Consider the following 24,082-nt stretch of genomic DNA (forward strand, 5'->3'; position numbering starts at 1 on the left):
GATAAAATGATAACCATAACTGTTCTCCTGTACAACAATATAAAAATTATAAAAAAATATACAAATCCCCACGATGTGGCAAACATCTGGGGATTCAATACCAATAACTAATAAGCTTAAAGAAATAAAAAATGGCATACCAACCCTAATACCTCTCAACGTGCAGACATATTAACCGCCAGAACCAGAATAAGCAGACACACCTACCTCACTCATGGTTATGCTATATAACATGAAGAACGACCCTACTACAGCCAATATGACAAACTTCTCATATACGCAAGAAGCACTTGAGGATCACAACACCCACTCAATATACACATTTTTCAAAACCATCGGTATTGATACCATTTAATATAAGATAAGTTAAGATAACATGTAAACATGTAAGTAACATTGAAAAAAAAAATGTAATCACTTTAATTATTAAGCTAAGCAAATAACCATATTAATTAATGTAATTATAATTGTAGGCTAATGACCTAGATCTTCATACCTAATAAAAAAATTAATAGATTTTTGAAAAAAGTAATAAACAATTAATATAAACCTATGAAAACCATTAAATTTACATTGAATTAAAAATGAATAACATATTAAATAAAATAATGATTCTGGCAACACACTGGATTTACATTGTGTATGTTTAACTTCAAAGATTATTAATTTTGAGGTGTCAATAAAATTAAGAAAAACTATTATCGAGAATACTCAACATTTGAAAAAAAAACACTCAATTCTAAATTATTTAATTTGAGGTAAAAATAATAAATAAATAAAAACTTAAATTGATCCAAAATAATTGACTGCTATTGTATCATTCCAAATTAGCCCTATTTTCTGAAAAAAATAAACATGTAATAGATATAGCTACTATACAACTAAACAAGATTCCAAATTTATTAAACTCGATAGGTAATGAATGTCAGTCCTGTACTCCTATGTTAAATACTTTTAATGTTTAAAACAATAACAGAGAATTACTATTCCGGTTACATGGATGATTTTTAATTATATAATATTATTTATTACATTTGAAAGTAGGTAAAAACGTAAAACACTCAAATGCACATTTTAGAAGAGATAAAACTTTAATAGTTCAAGTTTGATTTTTTTAAGTTTATACATGATGAGAAAAATGTATGTAATTCATTACATTTTATTATAATTTAATAAATATTTTAAACAATATGATTCATAAATCACTTTGACCAATGACTTCGAATCATATCGGCTCCCTTTTCACCAACCATTAAAGTCGGGGCATAAAGATGTGCGTGGGGTATATGTGGAAATATTGATGAGTCCACTACTCTTAGCCCTCGAACTCCAAATACTTGTAATTTATTGTTGACGACGTCTCCCATCCGGCATGTACCGCATTGGTGATGATAAGTGTGCGTCAAATGTTTTGATAAACAAGCCCAATAATCATCGGATCGAAATGATAAACGATCACATTTCGGATATGGTACAGGATCCAGTTTAGCGGCGACATCTTTAAACGCCTGTGTTTCCTCTACTAACTTCACTGCATATTTAAGCGCATAAATATTGTCTTCTAGATCAGTATTGCTGTCATAATAATTATAAGACATAATGGGTGGATTCAGTGGGTTACTGTTTTTCAAAGTTACGCTTCCGCGAGCGTCTGGTTGTAACAACACAGTAGCCATTATAAATACGTTTGGTTTATCTGACAGAGGACCAAAAATTAATTCAAGTCCTCTACCTGATGGTGCCCTTACATAAGCTAAGCCGTCCACTCCCCGTGGTACTGTAAGTGGTCCTTGGCCATACTTAAACCATTCTTCAAATAAACGAGGATCAGATATGGATTGTTGATTGATTACTGGGCTTGTTTGATTTACTATGAATTCTAAAGCTAAAAAATAATACAATCTATATTACAAAATATTAGGATTTGGTACCTACAGGTAACTACAGCGGTGATTGAATACTATTAATTATTATTTTAATATTTTATTATTCATGTAGGTATGAGAAGAATTAAAACACACATTTTACTTAAATACCTAATATTGAAATTCAACAACAACAAAAAAAGATTATATTATTTTACATTAATTTATTTTAAGTGGATTCGATACCGTGATCTTTATCCAACACATGCGTGACATAGTATTTAGACGTGTTCTTTGCAAACATACCTACTAATTGATCTCATGATACGATAAGAATTCTGAAAACAGATTTGAATATGTCGTCAAGTCTACTTTTTATATTATCCCCCCCCCCAAATTCATAGAAAAATTATATTAAAAAGAGTAATTAAAAAATTGTCATATTTAATTTGTTGGAGAGAAGTTAAACTTAAAAAATAAAAAATTTGGAAAAGTCAATTTGAAGTAGACTTGACAAAAAATTCAAATCTGTTTTTAGAATAATTAAATTATTAATAATTGCTTTATTAGATCAATTGGTATGTTTGTCAAATAACACGTCTAAAATGCTATGCCGCGCGTGTGTTAGTCACAGACAGAAAAACATGGTATCAAATCCCCTTAACAATGTAAACTACTACTACTATATAAACATACTTGATTGAATTATAGGTACTCTAAGTGTTTGTTTTTAATTTTAATATTCAGAAGTTCTTCAATTTTGAACCAATAATTAAAAACCAAATTAAAATTACCTACGTTAACTAAATTGAAAAATAGTTATAAGTGAGTAGGTACTTAAGTTCGACAAAATTTCAATAGAATTGAAAAAAATCCAAAAATTGCACACAAAAATTTTAGATTTTAATTCATGCTTATATGAAACGTATTTAAAACTTACTCACCAGTAAATTAGAACAGCATGCATAGATGAAAAATTGCAAATGCGACAAGATCCGTGCCTTAGTAGTTATAATCATCATAAATAGGTACATAACGGATAGTCCTAACCCACATAATATATATTCAAACTTTCTTCCTTAGATCATATAGTCCCGTCAGCTAGAGTGCATACAAACTCCGGCATAGGTACCTTTATTTTTATTGTAAACTCCGCTAGGAAAAACCATGTAAAATTGGGTTCAAGTAAATTCCGCCAGTAAAAAAAAATCAGGTAACATTATAAAATGAATATAATATTATTAAGTCTAATATAAATCCATTATAACTTATTATTACTATTTATAGCATTCTCTAACACTTATTTTTTCGATTTAAATTTGCACTTTGTTTAGCCCACAAATGAAAACCAATAATTTGCCTTTATGCAGGTCAGTAATTGTTTTTTCATTTCGGGCATATTTCATTAGATACTTAGATGATCTGCAAGACGGAGTTTACATTAGAACTTTTAATTACCTTTTTTTCTAACCGGTATTCTAGTGGAGTTTACAATCGCTCTCCCCGTCACTATGCTGCACTCTCTCTGGCAATCCAACTTTTCGGATTAAAAGTAAACGACCCTGCAGGTTCCTTTCTAATGATTAAACCTATCCTTCCTAGCCAAATAAATAAATAAGTTAGTATTTTAAGTAGTTTCAATGGACATTCACTCAAAATATCCTAATATTATATATATTATTTTATATGTATTAGGTACTTGTATTGTTATTGCATATAGATTGTAAATAGGTAAGCAATATTTAACTGCACAATAAAAAAACATTAGTGACTAATCGCTGTGTACAACTTACTAAGAGCTTATATCAAATAGTTTTAACTTTAAATATCGTATTTAATAAATTTAATAGTAAGTACGCAAATTAAAGTTGAATAAAAAAATAATAAGTTTCAAATACATTTTAATAAAAAGGTAGAAAACTAGAATTATTATACTTAGATATTTAATTTTTAAAAGTAAATATACCAACTGTTCCATAGTGATCTTGTAAATGCTGTCCCACCTGTAAATCTTGAATTACAGGTATTCTATGATTTTTTAAGTGGTCTTTTGGTCCAATTCCTGATAACATTAACAATTGAGGTGAATTTATTGGCCCAGCAGCCAAAATAATCTCTTTTTTAGCATATACTGTTCTATTTTTGTCTCTTTTTATGAATTCTACTCCGGTTGCTAATTTGGTTTTTGGATTAATAAGTATTTTTGTTACTTGACTGAATATTGCCACATGAAGATTTTGACGATCTTTGACTGGACGGACAAAGGCTTTAGACGCACTCACCTATCAAACAAAATATTTATTTAGCTGATGTTAGTTAAATATATTGTAATATAAACATACAGCACTATTGGAAATCATTTTTTCTCTCAAAATGTACAGTAAAGACAAAATTCTTTATTCATCAGACAACTTTTTTTAATCGCAAATAAATAACGTTAAATATTAAGATTTCTAAAATATTTAAAATTTCTAATTTCTATGATTTGTAAAAAACCCAAAACAAAAATATTTACCTTTAGGTATTTCCAAACATTGTAAATTATATTTATTTTAATATATTTAAGTAGAAAATGTGTGTATGATATAAGTAAATAAAATATACTAAGAAGGCTAAATATAGACTCGAGAACAAAAGTTGGTTTGGTAAATAAATGAACTGTTCATGTTCAAATGTTTAGGTAAAAATATAATACTAATATTTATGTAATAGGTACATTAGTTAGGTAGGTATTCATATTATAAATATATTTACTCTGCGTCCATTTATTGTTGTGGCTTGTAAACGCGATGCTCCATACTCTGGGTTAACTGTATAATCGATATTTACTTTTAATCCTAATTCGCCACCGGCTTCTATAAATTTATCAACGAGCGGTGAATGATATCTAACGCGTTCGACATGTAGATTTCCTTTTTGTGAATGAAACGGTGAATTTTGATATTCTGGTATAGAATTGTTTTCAGATTTCAAAAAATAAGGCAATACATCACTGTAAGCCCAGCCATCATTTCCCAGCCCTGCAATTATATCATAATCTTCTCTTTTCCCTCTCTGGTAATACATGTCATTTATTATCGATGATCCACCCATGCCTTTTCCTTTTGGCCAAGGACAGCGATTATTTTTAAAACCAAAACATCCATTTTTAACTGGCTCTGCGATGTATCCCCAACTGTACTCCGATGATTCTAAAAACGATGCTACTGCCGGTACATCGGTGTACACGGTTTCGTCTTTTCCTGCTTCTAGTACTAGTACTGACCAATTTGGATTTTCAGATAAACGATTTGCGACAACACAGCCTCCAGTGCCAGCTCCAACGACAATAAAATCATACTCACGCAATATAGGCCGTGTACCTAAAAAATTGTTTTCCCTGAAAGGAATTCCTTGCTGCTGATACGGGCCATAATTTGACTGGTATAACTGTGCAAATATTGATGTTGTAAATAATAGAACAAATACGAATATTTTAAGATTAATTTTCATGACTAAATAAGTGTAAAAGAGTATACTGAATAAGTGCACTTGAATACTTGATCAATGATCATGATACAACATTGGTACCTATTAAATAGGTACACAATGTCAGTGTCGAAACCTTAAGGAAAGCGGTTTTCTGTAGGTCAAACTCTCCTCTTTATGCACCCACTTTTTTTCCATCTTTTCCACTTTTTATCGCCATTGAAGTGGGGACTGGAGTTATTTAATACTTCCTAATGCAGTAATGCCCCGGCTGCATCGTTTACCTATACTGTGTTAAAGTTACAAAATTACTAATCATAGCTAGTATGTACAATATGGTAGGTATCATCAGTTTTTAAATGTATTTAAAATATCGGAGGATATTTACCTATTATACCAGGTGCTATTTGTTTTTTTGTAAAATATATACTATTTTTCCCACTAAATATAACCATGAAATATATTTGTCTAAACTATATGTAAACTGTGAGTAGGTGTTTAATGCCTAGGGATGGGCCGATACCACTTTTTACCGATATCCGATACTCCGATATATGCTGCCGATATAAAACCGATACCCGATAACACAAATATTACCTAGAAAAGTGAAAACATTGATTATTATTTAATATTTATTAATGGTAATAAATTCACAATTATTATTTAATAGTTATCACATGTTTGTTGTTTATTTTTTAGTCTTTAATACTTTAATAATAATATTATGCTGATCTATAGGTTTTTTTTTTTGGTATCGGTCGAAGTATCGGTCTTGAAAAAAAACCGATACCGATAAAACTGATACCACTGATATCGTTCTAGTATCGGCCCATCCCTAGACTTAAAACTTCTCAATATAGGCTACTATTGAGATAATATATTTATTAATTTATTAATTTTCTAATACAAAATCCAGTACTTATACCTATGTGAAATGGCCAAATGGGGTATTAGATTTTTGTTTGTTAATATTACAAAATCAATAAGTTATTGAATTTACACGTTTTTTGTTTTGGATATTACTACCGCCACTATATAATTTTTTGTTTTGTAGATAATATAGGTTGGTATATGATTTTAAAAAGTTTGATAACTTTAAACCTGTCATATAAAATATATTAAATAAAACCCATTAAACAATATACATAAAAAATAAAATAACGAAATTCTAAGTTTCATTCAAAAAAAAAAAAATAGAATAACTATCGACATTACGAAATCAGGACAATAATAAATCATTAATAAATAAATTATAATAATTATATTAATTATCAATCGACAATAACTGTCACATCACTTGTTAATAAAATAACTCTAATAATGCCATTGCTAAAACTTTTTTCGAAACTGTTTTCTGTAGTCCAACAACTCCACTATATATAGCTCTATATTTTTTATAATTCACTGTTACTCCTACCAAATGTTTTCAGACATATTGTAGCTATCTTTAATTAATTGTATGCAGTTTACAGGTTTCTTGTACATATATACAAAGTATATGTAAAGTTACTTGAATAAATTATGATTTTAATTTTTGAAATGTAGGTTATTTTCCTTTAAATGTACAACTTAGGAAGTTAGATACAACAAGAACTATTACAAGATGTCAACCAGATAGGTAATCAATGTTTTAAATAACAATTTTGTTTTAATTCGATATAATGTATCTAAATACGACTCAATACTATTAATGTTTTGTTCAGTAATAGTTTGTGTAATGTTTACATTAATACCAAATAGCAATATTTAAAAATAATTAATCAATTTACGCATACATATTTCGTAAAACTAAGTAGGTATAGATACTTATTATAAATAACTATTAAAGCAAAATCCCTTACCGAGAAAGACTGAACAATTATATTATATACCTTGTCCATATCTACTTATACATCATCAATTATTTTCTACATTGCTCATTAAAATTTGGCAGTATACCAAAATGCCGGGAAATTTGTGTACACTACAACATATTGTTATAGTCTGAAACTTGACATACGATATGAAACATATACAATTGTCCAGTTTAGTATGCTTAGTATGCTTTTCCCAAGGAATATAATGATTTTAAAAAGTAGTTCCCAATTCAAAATATGGATAATTAAATATTGGTCAACGGGTCATAGTAGATTTTAATTATTTTTTGAGGAAGCAATAGGAAACCAGTTCGCACAGTGTCGTCGTTTCAAACAACACGAAAAAAAGATTATAATAAATTCACACCGTTTGACGACCGGTTTTAGTGCTTCATTCCCATTCGGTTAGTTCATCATGCCATAGAAGTCAATCTCTATAATTCATACATTACCACAACTATTTTCACAAGATGTGAAATATTTGATTGACTCAAACAAATTAATAAACAGTAATATTTACGGAGAGTGAAGACACCAAGTGGTGAGATTGATGAGACTTATGGTGGTGGAGGAGAGGTTTTAATTTAAAGTAAAGTTTTATGGCATGTCAGTGGGGGCACATTAAATTTGAATTCATTAATAAATAATTGTACACGATGAAAAACTCCTCTGAGTGGTTCTTTAGAACGTCGAAATCCGTCTGAGAAGTGTTAAGTCGGCCAATCGTCTTCTTCCATAGAGAATACTTTTCCAATAAACTTATCGTTTAATTCCCCGAAGAATAAAGACAAGTTGTCACTGTCTATCACGAATTCTCAGTTAACTGAAACTCTTACTGAAACTTTGCCGGTTACGGTTACCAGCTGTACTTATAAAGTTATAATTTAAAACTTATAAATTATAGTAGTAGATACCTAATTAGTAGTGGTACAGTAAAACCGCAAGCCAATAATATATTTTCAAAATTGATTTCGAATTATATTATTTTGCATTGATTTTTAATTTTCAAGAATAATATATTCATACACCATCGTCCTACGAAAAAAAAAAGGTGTGGGAATAACCCGGACACATGAACCTGATTCCTACAACCTGATTCCCAAATATTATAGGTCAAATACGGGTTGTACGGCCTAACATATAGCCGTATTGACAATAGCTACAGTCATATATTGATAGGTACATTACATAACTGTAAAAAAAATAAAAATATTTTCAATTAAATCTGCAATCTTTGTTATTATAATATTAAGGGCTCACTATACCCGTCTTTTTTTGTCAAAAACTACCATTTCTAATTCCAACGATACGTGTCGACAATTATCACGATTTTCATTCTGAAAAAATATTCGGATTGTCCGTAATATATACAAGGGAACGATCGAGCTACATTTTTGATTTTTGTAATTAATTGAATTGTAAAAAATTCAAAAAAAAATCGCTTTTTTATCCAACAAATAAAATTTTATTGACATTTATAAAAAAAAAAAACTAAAAAAATTGAAAACTGACAATGTTCGTAAACAGCCCAAATCAAGTCAAAATATTTTCAAAATGTTATGTTGTATTATAAACATTCAGTAAAATTGTCATGTTTCTACATTTGTTCGTTTTTGAATAACAATAAAATAAGAAAATCGCTACATGAGAAATCAAGTAAATATCCAATATTGTAAAAATATGAATTTCAAACGCTCATAAAAATTTAATTTGATTTGCTTGGAAACATTTTTTTTTTTTGATAATGGTAGACAAACTTATGAGGAATCTTGTATTACATTTTTAAATCTTAAAAAGAAAAATTTTTATAAATTCTCAACTCAAAAGTAATTTTCTAATTTTCATGATTTTTCCGTATTTTGTCAATATTTGAACTTTAAATGCTTATAAATAAAAACTGTGACTAAGGATTTTAATATTTTTCAAATACCATTGTAACAATATAATAGGAGCCTTGTATTAAATTGTCAAGCTTTTTTAACCAACAAATAAAGTTTTATTGACATTCATAAAAAAAGACTAATAAAATTGGAAACAGAAAATGTTCCTAAAACAGTTCAAAACAAATCAAAATATTTTGAAAATGTTATCGTGTATAGAAAAAGCAAATATAAACGACCAGTGAAAATTTCATGTATATACGTTCATTTGTTTTAAAATTACACCAAAAACCAAAATCGCTTTTGTCAAAAACCGATTTTGCTTAAAAATTTCCGTTTTTCCTTAATTTTTCTTTTGTTTTTCGCGGCACTTTTGAAAACTACTGGGAAATTTTTAGTTTTGACCCCCCCCCCCCCCCCCCCAAGTACCAACTAGATTCATTTTCCTATCAGAAAATACACTGTTGATGAAAATCCAAGCATTTTTACTGTCCTAAAAAGGTGATGACAGACACAAAAAAAAAAAAAATGAAAATGAAAAAAAAACACATATCATTGTAAAATCAATACATTCATCGTTCCAATCAGAATCTAAAATGTGCCTCGATCGATCCATCGTATATTGTGGAAAAAAAGAATATTTTGTCAGAATGCAAATCGAGGTATTCGTTGGGACGTATTGTTGGAATTAGAATCGTATGTTTGAGTGAAAAATAAACTTTTTTCATGATCACAATATTACATACTAACATGTGCGTGCGAGTGCGTGCGAGAGCCCTCCGTACCGCTACAATTGACCCGCATGGACTAACTCACACACTAATAATCATTTACGACTAACACATAGATCTCGGGTGGCGACAACGATATTAGAAATTGCCTAAATGATTCTCCTTAAATCAATGCCACAGCGAGGCCCCTTAATAGTCTGTGAAAATATATATCATTAGGCATAAGCACCGATTACATTACAAGGATTGTATAGAAGTAATACCTATGTGGTATAAGCTTTTCAATAATAAAATGTTGTCACCTGTATCTCTATATGAATTAGTAGGATTAGATAGAATTGAGTAAATTTCTAGTTTGCAATAATTGTAATGATATTTATCAAGGCACCTACCAACATTTAAACATTTTACAAATTTATAACTTTGTAGGTGTTAAATTAATTTTTTTCCTTAGACCACTATTGTCACTTGTCTCAAATATACATTCCAGTTTTTATAATTAAAACAAAATATAATTTAATGCACCTACCAAACTATTATACATAGAACATTGGGTAACCTAACAAGTGTACGGGTACAATTATTACTGGTAGAATACAACCATCATATTGTATTATACAAGGACAAATAAAGGATATAACGAACATAATAAACCATTATTCTTTTATAATATAAATAAATATTTTTATTCCATTCTACGTAATTAAAAACACTGAATCATAATATCTGTCCTTTTTTTTCATCAACCATTAAAATTAAGGAAACAAATCTATCTACGTGCTATGTAAGACGCGTATACAATTTAAAAGCATAACAGATAATTACATTTTAAGTTATAATATGAATAATTTTTTAACTTGTTGCAAGATATTAGGTATTTATTACCTACATTTTAAATTGGGCAAAAACGTGAAACATTTAATTGCACATTTTTAGAAAATATAAAACTTGAATAGGTAAAATTTGTTTTTTTTAAAGTTTATACAATATAATGACTAAAATGTGTGCCATTTATTATATTTTATTATAAATAAATTAATAAATATTATAAATACTATGGTTCATAAATTACTTTGACCAATAACTACGAATCATATCAGCTCCCTTTTCACCGACCATCAATGTCGGGGCATAAAGATGTGCATGGGGTATATGTGGAAATATCGATGAGTCCACTACCCTAAGTCCCCGAATTCCGATTACTTGTAACTTGTTGTTGACAACATCTCCCATCCTGCACGTACTACACTGATGATGATAAGTATTTGTCTGGTGTTTCGATACACAAACCCAATAATCGTCAGATCTAAATAGTAAATGTTTACATTTTGGGTACGGTATTGGGCTTAGTTTAGCTGAGACGTCTTTAAATGCCTGTGTTTCTTCTACTAATTTCACTGCATATTTAAGGGCATATACATTGTCTTCTAAATCAGTATTATTGTTTTCATAATAACCATAGGACATAATAGGCGGATCCAATGGATTATTGCTTTTCAAACTTACTCTTCCACGACCGTCTGGTTGCAATAGCAATGTACCGAGGAAAAACATGTTAGGTTCATCCGATGTGGGGCCAAATATTAATTCAACCCCCTTTACCGGATGGTGATCTTATATATCCTAAGCCATCACTTCCTCCTGGTGCTGTTAATGGTCCTCGGCCGTATTTGAACCATTCTTCAAATAAACGTGGGTCTGATATGGTTTGTTTTGTAATTGCTGGTCCGGTTTGATTTACTTCAAATTTTAAACCTATAGCTATATATAAAATTAAAAAATAAAGGTATATTATAATAAAGAATATAAACAATTTTTAATTAAAAATAAATCAAGTAAGTAATAGGTTCAGTGTCCACATTATTTTTTTAAAAAAAAACATTGTTTCTATCTAGGATAGTCGATTCAATTGATATTAGATGAGTATACTTTAAGTTCCAATATAATTAGTAGAAAAAATGTAAATCTTAAGCTCGAAAGTTATACAAATACTTATTAGTTAAATTAAACATACCCAATGTGCCATAGTGCTCAAGTAGATTTTTTCCAACTGGTAAATCTTGGATTACCGATATTCCATGATGTTTTAAATGATCTTTTGGTCCAACACCTGATAACATTAGTAATTGTGGTGAATTAATTGGTCCGGCAGATAAAATAACTTCTTTTTTTGACATAAACTGTTCTAAGTTTTCCTTTTTTCAAAAATTCAACTCCAGTTGTTTTTTTAGTTTTTGGATCAATACGTATTTTTGTTACTTGGCTGTATATTGCCACATGAAGGTTTTGACGATTTTTGGCCGGACGAATAAAAGCTTTTGATGCACTAACCTATAAAAAAAAATATTTATTTACCAGGTACAAACCATAAAAACAAATACAGGGTTATACACTGACTGAAAAATATTGGTAATTTCTATTATTAACAAAGGTAACTAAATTACAAAAAATAATAAATAGAAAATAGTAATAGCCAATACTGAAAATCAAAAATTAGAATACAATTGTGTTATTAAATATCATTAATTAATAATTATATTTAAGTATAAAATTTTTCTATAAAAGAATTTACCAAACCACCTATGTATAATATTTTATCAAACTTGGAAGAGAGATAGTGATTTTTAACAAATTAATGAGAAATAATACATTAATACCTACGATGATTAGTAGTACTTATATTAAACGGTTCTTTCCCGAATAGTTATTGCCTGTTGGTTTAGAACTTATTAGCATTGTATATAGTTAACTAGCCAACGAGGTTAGGTGGCTAATGTTCATTGTTATTTGTATTCACAATAATCATTATACTTACACAGAGTATACAGAGTACAGAGTACAAAATAATACAATACTAATATGTATTCATTACATTAGTTAGTTAGGTATGCATATAAATATATTTACTCTGCGTCCATTTAGAGTTGTGGCTTGTAAGCGTGATACTCCATATTCCGGATCAATTGTATAGTCAATATTTTTTTTTAATCCTAATTCTCCACCGGCTTCGATAAATTTGTCAGTGAATGGTGAATGATATCTAACTCGTTCGACATTTAAATTTCCTTTGTGTGAATGGAAAGGTGAATTTTGATATTCTGGTATTGAATTGTTCTCAGATTTTAAGAAATAGGGCAATACATCATCATAACTCCAGCCGTCATTTCCTAGTGCTGCAATTGTATCATAATCTTCTTTTTTTCCTCTTGTGTAAATCATGGCATTTATAATCGATGATCCTCCCATGCCTTTTCCTTTCGGCCACGGACAACGGTTATTCTTAAAACCTAAACAACCGTTCTTTACTGGTTCAGCGGTATAACCCCAATTATAGTTTGTTGCTTCTAAAAAAGGCACTGCCGCTGGTATATCTGTGTATATAGATTCATCTTGTCCTGCTTCCAATAAAAGTACTGACCAATTTGGCTGTTCAGATAAAACGGTTCGCCACGACACAGCCTCCTGGACCTGCTCCGATGACAATAAAATCATATTCACCTAATATAGGTCTATCACCTATAAAACTGTTTTCCCTGAATGGAATTTCTTGTTGCTGATACTGTTCATAGGTTGACTGATACGATTGACTTAGAATTAAAGATGAAAAAAAAATTAAAAATATGAAAATTATAAAAAATGTTTTCATGATGTCACGTGCATATAAGTTATGGACCACTTGGCTATGATCAACTGATGTTAGCAGTGCCAGAATCTCAAACAGTCCTGTTTTATTTACTTAGTCTCCCTACTATAATATTATATATTTTGTACCCATTATTTTATTTTACAAGTTATATTATAATAAACAAGTTACCCTCCATGTCTTCTTACAGTGATCCCGAAATCTAGGTTAGTGTTACTCGGTATAATTAAGTAGGATATTGGAATAAATTAAAGTGATTAAACTAATAGTTCATATTATATTATACATATTTAATTATTATAATTTTATTTTATAAAATGTATTATTGTTTTTAACTTTTGAGTCTATATACCTTTTGTGCTAATATTTTGAAAATTGTAGGTACTATATTTATCGAAAATGTTAATATAAACATTTGGTGAAAATTGCAAGTGTCTTTGGTTTTCGAATCTATATAACAACAAAATAAGAAAATCGATTTTGTCCAAAACTGGTTTTGTATAAAAATTTCATTTTTTTTCCAAATAATAATAGTAATAGACAAAACTATAATAGTATTGGGTATTTTAACTTTTGTGAATTACAGTAGATATATACAATTTTCACTGGTTGTTTATACTAGAATTTTCTATACACGATAAAATTTTCAAAATTTTTTTTAATTGTTCTATCAACATTTACCATATTTAAAATTTAAAAATGGTTTTGTAGTTAAAAATTTATTAAATATTCCACTTTTATAGCTAAGGATTGAAAACTTACAACAACGTTAATTAATCACCCCCCCCCCCCCCCCGTTAGAACTAGGATATATCCGTCACTACCATCTCCGTTTAGAATCGTTTTGCCACTACAAAATTATGTATTATTATGTATTATTGAAATCATATTTAACACTTCCATAATCCATCGTTATACAATACAGTGACCTTATCAAAGATGAAGTACACTACTATACAATTGATTATAAATACTTATACTGCTATACTATAGTATTATTAATTATTGGACTAGTACCTATACCTATTTATAATCAATGCTACTACAGTACTACACTCGTTGCCTACTGTGCATCAGAGTGGTTTCCTCCATTTTCTCCATTATTTTATTTTTATTAATTTTAGTTTTGCAGGTGTAAAATAAAGAATTAAATATAAAATTATTTAAATATTATTAAATTCGTTTTTTTCCCTAGAGCACTATATTGTCACTTGTCAAATATACATTTCAGTCTGAAAATTAAAAAAAAATAATTTACATATGTACCTATATAAATTATTTAAAAAAAATTGTATACAACATTTGCATAACCTAACAACTGTACGGATACAATTACACGATAAAACCATCATACCTATATATATATATAAGGATTTTATAAAATTAAATCCATTATTATTATATAGGTAGCTTAAAATATTTTATTCTGTTAAATCAGGTTCCTATAGGTAACCATAAACAATAAATTATATCTGCCCCTTTTTTACCAACCATTAAAGTTGAGTTGATGCCCCATACCTACATGTGCATGCGAAATATGCGGAATTACTACGAATTCTATATGCTGCAGGTACACATTTAACATTTTAAATAATGACTGAGAATTAAATTTCAGGATACATAAATAGTTTTTTATTTATTACATGATATTATATAATACATTTTAAAATTGGTGAAAACGTAAAACACCCAAAAACATAAAGATAAAACTTTTATACAGAAAGTTTGTTTTTTCAATGAGTTTCTGCATATAGTGAAAATAATGTAAACATCGTTGATTACATTTTATTAAAAATAAATAAATATTATAATTTATAAATAATATGATTCATAAATTACTTTGACCAATAACTACGAATCATATCTGCTCCCTTTTCACCGACCATCAAAGTCGGGGCATAAAGATGTGCATCAGGTATATGTGGAAATATGGATGAGTCCACTACTCTTAACCCTTGAATTCCGATTACTTGTAACTTGTTATTGACAACATCTCCCATCCTGCACGTACTGCACTGATGATGAAAGGTATATGTCAGATGCTTCGATACACAAACCCAATAATCGTCAGATCTAAATAGTAAATGTTTACAATTTGGGTGCGGTATCGGGCTTAGTTTAGCTGAGACATCTTTAAATGCCTTTGTTTCTTCTACTAATTTAACTGCATATTTGAGTGCATATACATTGTCTTCCAAATCAGTATTGTTGTCTTCATAATAACCATAGGACATAATGGGTGGATCCAATGGGTCATTACTTTTCAAACTTACGCTACCACGACCGTCTGGTTGCAGTAGCAATGTAGCAACCAAAAACTTGTTAGGTTCATCCGATATGGGACCAAATATTAATTCAATGCCTTTGCCGGATGGTGATCTTATATAGCCCAAGCCATCAGCTCCTGCTGGTACTGTTAATGGTCCTCGGCCATATTTGAACCATTCTTCAAATAAATGCGGGTCTGATAGGGTTTGGTTCGTCAGTGCTGGTCCAGTTTGATTTACTTCAAATTTTATTGCTGCATATAATATTTTAAAAAATAAGCACATATATTAATAGGTATATTATAAAATAATATTAATCATACAATTTTTAATTAAAAATAAAACTAGGTCAGTGCGTCTATATTGTATTCAAAAAAATTTACAATTTTCAAATAGTTACTGGGGCAGAAGCGATTTGTATTTTATTTAGGTCACTTTACTCCTTGTCAAGCGTGTGGATAACTCTTTACTACAATATTCTAAATAACTAAAGAACGTCAACCACTTCACTGGAATACGGTAGTAGTATAATGTACTCGAAATGTTCTTGTGGCTATAAAGAGCTCTAAAAAATCGTAATATTTCGAAAATGTTATAATGCATATATGCATATAGGAATTTTAATGAAAACATTTCAATGAAAATGTCATGTATCTCCGGTTATTTTTTTTTTAAAGTTGAACTAAAAATCAAATTTTTTCAAAAACTAGTTAACTAAAAAATCTCAGTTTTCCTTAATTTTTTTGTTTGTTTTTCCTAACTCTTTTTAAAACTATAGGGAATTTTTACTTTTGACCTCTCAATCTACCAACTTTAATTACTCACTTTCCTAACCAAAAAATGCTGTTGAAGAAAATCAAAAATAATACAAATAATTGTAAAATCAATACACATTCATCGCTCCGCTCAGAATCTAAAATGTGTCTACATTTATAGGACAAAATTTCATATTTCAAATATCTATAAATAAATAGTACAGAAAGAATCAAATTATTTTAAAAAATTTATCAATTACAGAAAATGATAATTTAAATATTTCGTTAAAATTTTAGTATTTATACTGTTATTTGTTTTTGAATTACCTTCAAAAAAACAAAATCAATTTCTGTGAAAGCTAATGTTACTTATAAATTTCGGGTTTTCCTTCATATTTCCAGACATTTTTAAATACTGGGAATTTTTACAAGTAATAACTTGATCGAATTTGTTGTCAGAAACCACCCTCAAAAGTTAAAAACCTAAGAATTTTTTCTCAACGTGTAATAATACTTAACACAAATAAAAAAAAATTCAAAAAACACAAATCATTGTGAATTGCTCCACTCAGAATCTAATTATCCAGAACTTGAAAGAGTTGTCTATTGGTATAAATATAATAATGTACATGACCAAAACCATAGAAATGGTAATATTATACGTATTACGCATAGAATCACTTTTTCTACCCAATCGTTCGTCAGACTAAATTAATGAACCTTAGAATTACTATAGGACATGAAATATTTTCGAAGCATCGACATTATTAAAATATTTTAGGCAACTTTACTCGATAAAGGTCATTTATTGAAGTACAATCTAATGTACTATATGATTGAAGAATTTAAGAAAGAACAACAACGAATTAATTTAAAAATTGAAAATATTAATAATGGAGAACCACAACCAGCAGTTTTATTGTTATGAATCGAGCCAATCGGAGCATTTAAATTTTTTTACGTGGTTTGACACATCATATTATATTCATATTCAATAAAATAATATTGTTTTGTTTTGGTGATATTATTGTGTAACACATTTTAATGTATAATAACAATTGGGGTCGCAGGTACTTAATAAAATATTATGCAAAATAATTATGCATTTTTATGGTATATATTTTTTATAATAAAGCAGTTTAGACCGGACCACCAAAGGAGATTAACATTGCCAGTGTTTTAAAATACGTTAATACATTTAGCATTATGTTATTTTAAAGTAGCTTTAATATAATATACCTACTCATGTTTCATGTTACACTAATCGCTTTAATATATTTGTATTTGTAACACAGAGTCTGCCGAGTAGTTTAGCGGATATTATTTATTTTGTATTTTATGGACTAAAAGTATCAATATATTGCCAAATATACCTTTTGACTAACCAATAGATATCTGTAACACTAATTCTAAAAACATCGTTCTTACATTTTTTCAATTAATTTTTTGAGTTGAATATTATTCACATTTTATTAACAAATGAGGACGGGTTCAAAAGATCAAATTAAAAAAATGGAAGTAATATTCAAGTAAAAACTCCATGACAAATGTAAATATATTTTCATATTCGCTTTATCAGATATCCAATAATCGGTTAAATTGGAATTAGATAGGTATAGGTACTTTAAGTTCCAATATACTTAGTAGAAAAATGTAAATATTAAGCTTGAAAGTTAAACAAATACTTATTAGTTGAATTAAACATACCCAATGTGCCATAGTGCTCAAGTAAATTTTTACCAACTGGTAGATTTTGGATTACCGGTATACCATGATGTTTTAAATGATCTTTTGGTCCAACACCTGATAACATTAGTAATTGTGGTGAATTAATTGGTCCGGCAGATAAAATAACTTCTTTTTTGACATAAACTGTTCTAAGTTTTCCTTTTTTCAAAAATTCAACTCCAGTTGTTTTTTTAGTTTTTTGGATCAATAAGTATTTTTGTTACTTGGCTGAATATTGCCACATGGAGGTTTTGACGATTTTTTGGCTGGACGAATAAAAGCCTTTGATGCACTTACCTATACAATAAGTTATTCATTTAGTAGGTAATAAACAAATAAATATATACAGTGTGATACTTAAAAATATTGGTATTTCTTATTAAGTATTGAAAAATGGTAACTAAATGACGAAAAAATAATAAATAGATAATAGTAAAAGATAATATTTAAAATCAAAAATGAGAATAAATTAAATTTTTATTATTAAATATCGTTAATTATTAATTAAATTTAAATATAAAATTATTTTATAAAAGTAATTTACTGAATTACCAATGTACAATTTTTTATTAAACCAGGAGGAAAGTAAGAAAGTTAATGGTTTTCAACAAATTATGATAAACTATCCTATAATACTTATATTATTACTATACTTATATTAATCGATTCTTTCGTAAATAGTTGTTGACTTAGAATTTATAAGTTTAAATTTTTAAAATACATAGCATATGAATAACTTTCCAATAAGGTTAGCAGGCTAATTTTTATTATTATTTTTATTCACTATTAATCAATATACTTACTCTGTGTCCATTTAGAGTTGTGGCTTGGAAACGTGATACTCCATTATCAGGATTAACTGTATAGTCAATATTTTTATTTAATCCTAATTCTCCGCCGGCTTCTATAAATTTGTCAACGTATGGTGAATGATATCTAACTCGTTCGACATGTAAATTTCCTTTTTGTGAATGGAGAGGTGAATTTTGATATTCTGGTATTGAATTGTTCTCAGATTTTAAGAAATAGGGCAATACATCATCGTAACTCCACCCGTCATTTCCTAGTGCTGCAATTGTATCATAATCTTCTTTTTTTCCTCTTGTGTAAATCATGGCATTTATAATCGATGATCCTCCCATGCCTTTTCCTTTCGGCCACGGACAACGGTTATTTTTATGCCCTAAACAGCCGTTTTTTGATGGTTCAGCGGTATAACCCCAATTATAGCTTGTTCCATCTAGAAATAGTACTGCCCCTGGGTATATCCGTGTATATAGATTCATCTTGTCCTGCTTCCAATAAAAGTACTGACCAATTTGGCTGTTCAGATAAACGGTTTTGCCACGACACAGCCTCCTGGACCTGCTCCGATGACAATAAAATCATATTCACCTAATATAGGTCTATCACCTATAAAACTGTTTTCCCTGAATGGAATTTCTTGTTGCTGATATTGTGCATAGGTTGACTGATGCGGTTGACTAAAAGTTAAAGATGAAAAAAAAATTAAAAATGTGAATATTTTAAAAATATTTATCATGATGTCACGTGCATATAAGTTACGGACCACTTGGCTATGATCAACTGATTTCAGAATCTCAAACAGTACTGTTTTATTCAATTACTCTCCCTACTATAATATATACTTTGTATCTATATATTATTTTGCAAATATATACAATTAACCTCCGTATCTTATCAATGGGGTCAAGAAATCTAGGTTAGTGTTACACGTAATAATTAAGTAGGAAATTGGAATAAATTAAAGTGGTTTAACTAATAATTGTATTTTTTTATTTATATAACGGAAACTTCTTTATAACGGAAAAATTAGTTGGTACCGGGTGATTTTGTTAAAGGTGGTTTTACCATATTTACAAATAACTAGGAATACTAAGTTAACATTTAAGTCCTTATTACCATGTTTTTGATTTTAAATGTTTAGAGAATTGAATCTGTATCTGAACTAGGTGGACGATTTTCGGACTTAATTGTATTTGTTTCCCCTACCAAATAATAAACGTCATGGAATAAAAATAAAGCTACCAGAAAACAAGATGATTGTTATTTTTGTAATTTACCAGGGAATTTAAAAAGCAATGCAGAAAATACATGAAAAATCACAGGAAAACAATTAAAAGTGATGACGGCAATGCATTTATTACTGGAATAATTTATATAAACGATATTGAGGTAGTTATGGCTATTTGACTCAGGAGCGTCCGATCATAATATGTGCAATAAAATTAATTGGTGTTATAATTACGTATTATTTGACAAACCAATTCAAGTAAGTATCCGTATAAGTATTTTGTCAGTAGAAGGAAAGGGTAATATTAGAATATTTTAATTTCCAGACAATAAATGGTATAGTAATTATCTATTTGACGTACGCTATATGTGTCGGAATTAAAGTATAATTTATTTTCATATTGTACCTACAGCGTCCGTGGCGTTTTTAGGTTTTTGTCTTGGGGGGGGGGGGGGTATATGATTTTATCCAGTAGCCCCACCTTTAAAGTTAGAGGCCTTAAGTTCTCCGAAAATGTTTGCATAATATTGATCCCCCTTTCGCAAATATGCCACTACAGCGTTAGATAAATGTTTAACATTACGTATCATCAGATAAAAATAAATGGACGTTTTCAAGAAATGGACAGATAATATATACAGGTGAGATACAAGGAGAGCGATTTAAATTAAAGTTCAAAGTCATCACACTAAATATAGAAGAACACAAGCGAATATTGTTATCAAGAACACGTCATTAAGATTATGGCATGAAAGGCTAAATCATAGGTCCATTTCAATGGCCCCCCCACTTTCGAAATTTGAACTTCTGACCACGCCAAACGTTTGTGCATCGTTTGTGCAGAAATGTGCACCAAGTCCAATCGTTTGTGCACAAAAACTGAAAGCTCTATCCCTAAAACAAAATGGGGGGGGGGGCAATTGAAACGGTATCCCCCCCCCCCACATTGAATATTTGGATTTTTGAATATGCCAAACGTTTGTGCATCGTTTGTGCATCGTTTGTGCATCGTTTGTGCAGAAATGTGCACCCGGTCCCGACGTTTGTGCACAAAAACTCCCAGCGCTATCCAAAAAATAAAGTGGTGGGGCCATTGAAACGATACAACCCCTTTTTGGAAAATTGAAATTTTTAAGGTGCCAAACGTTTGTGCAGAAATGTGCACTAGGTCCCGACGTTTGTGCACAAAAACTCCCAGCGCTATCCAAAAAACAAAATGAGGGGTATTAACACGAGGGTCCCCCTTTTTTGAAATTTTAAATATTTGTCATATTAATAAATGTTGTTTACGTACCTAATAGGTTTAATAGAATTTTACTATTGCCATGTAAACGTATGACAAATAAAATCTTCAAATATTTTTAATTTATCAAGAAAGCATTATCTTGTTCTAATGTTTTTGATTTCAAAATTGTATGAATAAATACAGTTTTTTTTTTTATGCATTTCTTTACTTTATATTTTATATTATATTTTGCTGATGAAAATGTGTTTATGGACAGGTACCTCAACTCGACGTTGCTGTATGTCCGGTCCAATAATGTAAGTTATAAGTCATTGTGTATATTTTAATACAATAAAAGCATAGTAAAAAAATAATTAATAGACTATATTAATATAGTACCTACTTAATTAATTTAATATACCCAACCGTACCTATATACATATAAAAATATAATAATAATATATTATTTATGTTTTGAATTCATTAGAACAATGGCGTATCAGACGTCGCTCCCAAACCGGTCGACATCCATCTGCATAACTGTGAGTTGAAAACGTCTATATTTAAAAATTGTTATAGTATAATATTTATCTAATAAATTAATTTTCTTTAGCATTCCGCAAGAGTGAGCGGTATAGTTTGAAAACTTACCAAAGTTATCTGGTGGATGTCGATACGTTGGTGAGCAGCCGTCGCACATAGGTCTGATGTACCTATGGAAAGTTATTATTTGATCGGTCATAATATTACGTTGAGAAGTTATCTGTCCATAAACTTATTTTCAGATTTGTAGGCCAATTCCGTTGCTATTTTTAATCATTCTTTGTTTTTATTAAGGTTGAGGTGTAACAGCATTTTAGGGGCTATTGTAATTCCCACTTCCAGGACTTTATCATACATACAGCCGACAGCCCGATGACCTACATTTTTGTGTATTCTGGTCTACCCTATGATGGCCGCAAAGTAACGATCACGTCACCGTTTATCTGATTGCCCAGTTTGAAAGAGTCTCCAACAATTTCATCGGATAGGTACGCCATAAACCGTGGCATAGCGCTGGGCCAGCATCATTTTGTCCGGATCAATATCTACAAAAATGACGTCCCAATTATTAGAAGCTAATAATATAGGTACTTAATATTTATTTTAATATAATATAATATTGAACTTATTATACCCAGTTATTACGATTAAGTAGAAATAATATTTTTCAAATAATATTACAGTGTCTTTGTCGAACAGTCCAGCTGTACGAAGTTTCCGCTGTGCCACAAAACGGGTCGACGCCGGTCGCTGAACATGGGAAATCCTCAAGTCCACCCAGCATCGTATTGATGAATCAACAATACATCTTACATCTTACATCTAACATCTTACATCTATCATTGCTATCTTATAATTATTCACCTGAATGCATGTAATCCTGAATGTACAGTTAATTTATTACTACCCATCTACAAAGTCAACACTGTATTAATAAAAGTATTTATTGTTAAAATAAAATTGAGTTCTATATTATTTATAGATACTTAAAAATTATTTGGGTATAAAAGAAACATATTTTAATCATACAAAATTAGATAAACTAAAAGACAAAAATAATAAGTAAATACGTCTTGTTAAAAATAGTTTTTAATTAATATAGGTAGGACAGGTACCTGTCATGTAGGTAGGTATTTATCCAAAACTTCCTTTATCAGGAATTAAATAAAAAGGGAGGTCAATTAAAAAAAGGTGGGTAAGTGGATGTCGCTCTGCTGTACAGTAGGTTACAAGTGGGTCACTGTAATGGATAGTGTTAAATTTGAATTCAATGATATAATATCATTGTATAAGAAAAACGATTTTGAGCGAAAACGGTCCGTCAGCCTATGATATTACCAAGTATATTTGATGATATTATTGTGAATAAAGTAATTTATATATAACCTATTTACGTGGAACCTTTTTTTTAAATTTTTAATCCTTAGCTACAAAAGTTGAACATTTTATAAATTTTTAACTACAAAATAATTATTAAATTATAAATTTGATAAATGTTGTCAAAATTTGAACTTTAAATGCTTATAAATAAAAATTGAGCCTATGTATTTTTAATATTTTTCAACTGCTATTAGAGCGATATATCAGCAGCCTTATATTAAATTTTCACGCTTTTTTACCCAACAAATAAAATTTTATTGATATTTATAGAAAAAAAAACTAAAATAATTGAAAACTGACTAGGTCCGTAACAGCTCAAAAATAATCAAATTATTTTCAAAATTTTATGGTGTATAGAAAATGCTAATATAAACATTCAGTGAAATTTTCAAGTATCTACAGTCATACGTTTTTTAATTACAACAAAATAAGAAAATCGTTACATGAGAAATCGAGTGAATATCAAATGTTGTAAAAATATGAATTTCAAACGTTCATAAAAATTTAATTTGACTTTCTTGTAGACATTTTTTTTTGATATTGGTAGGTAAACTTATGGAAAATCTTGTATTACATTTTCGAATCTTAGATTGAAAAAGAAAAATTTTTATGAATTCTCAACTCAAAATAATTTGATAATTTTCGTGATTTTTCCGTATTTTGTCAATATTTGAACTTTAAATGCTTATAAATAAAAACCGTGACT

The 24,082-nt window shown here is 29.2% G+C and overlaps 1 protein-coding gene and 2 pseudogenes across 1 annotated transcript; all 3 read right to left on the minus strand.

Annotated features, from left to right (window-relative positions):
- Positions 1–618: 618 nt before the first annotated feature.
- Positions 619–5,856, minus strand: LOC132941005 (glucose dehydrogenase [FAD, quinone]-like). Its single transcript, XM_061008850.1, has 4 exons — positions 5,722–5,856; positions 4,620–5,622; positions 3,832–4,147; positions 619–1,885 (listed from the first exon to the last, which is right to left on the minus strand). The coding sequence occupies exons 2-4, from the start codon at positions 5,355–5,357 to the stop codon at positions 1,203–1,205; spliced, it is 1,737 nt and encodes a 578-aa protein (XP_060864833.1). The 5' UTR covers positions 5,358–5,622; positions 5,722–5,856; the 3' UTR covers positions 619–1,202.
- A 4,614-nt stretch (positions 5,857–10,470) lies between these two features.
- LOC132940921 (glucose dehydrogenase [FAD, quinone]-like) lies at positions 10,471–13,659 on the minus strand (annotated as a pseudogene).
- Positions 13,660–15,052: 1,393 nt separating this feature from the next.
- Positions 15,053–19,806, minus strand: LOC132941756 (glucose dehydrogenase [FAD, quinone]-like; annotated as a pseudogene).
- Positions 19,807–24,082: the final 4,276 nt, after the last annotated feature.

Source organism: Metopolophium dirhodum, chromosome 3 (genome assembly GCF_019925205.1).
Source record: "Metopolophium dirhodum isolate CAU chromosome 3, ASM1992520v1, whole genome shotgun sequence".
Taxonomy (NCBI): domain Eukaryota; kingdom Metazoa; phylum Arthropoda; class Insecta; order Hemiptera; family Aphididae; genus Metopolophium; species Metopolophium dirhodum.

Excerpts from the sequence above, each read along its gene's own strand:
- LOC132941005 (XM_061008850.1), bottom strand. The coding sequence starts at position 5,357 with ATGAAAATTAATCTTAAAATATTCGTATTTGTTCTATTATTTACAACA. Across the intron at positions 4,148-4,619 it reads CAACAATAAATGGACGCAGA|GTGAGTGCGTCTAAAGCCTT; the intron begins GTAAATATATTT and ends TTTGTTTGATAG. Across the intron at positions 1,886-3,831 it reads AGATCACTATGGAACAGTTG|CTTTAGAATTCATAGTAAAT; the intron begins GTATATTTACTT and ends ATTATTTTTTAG.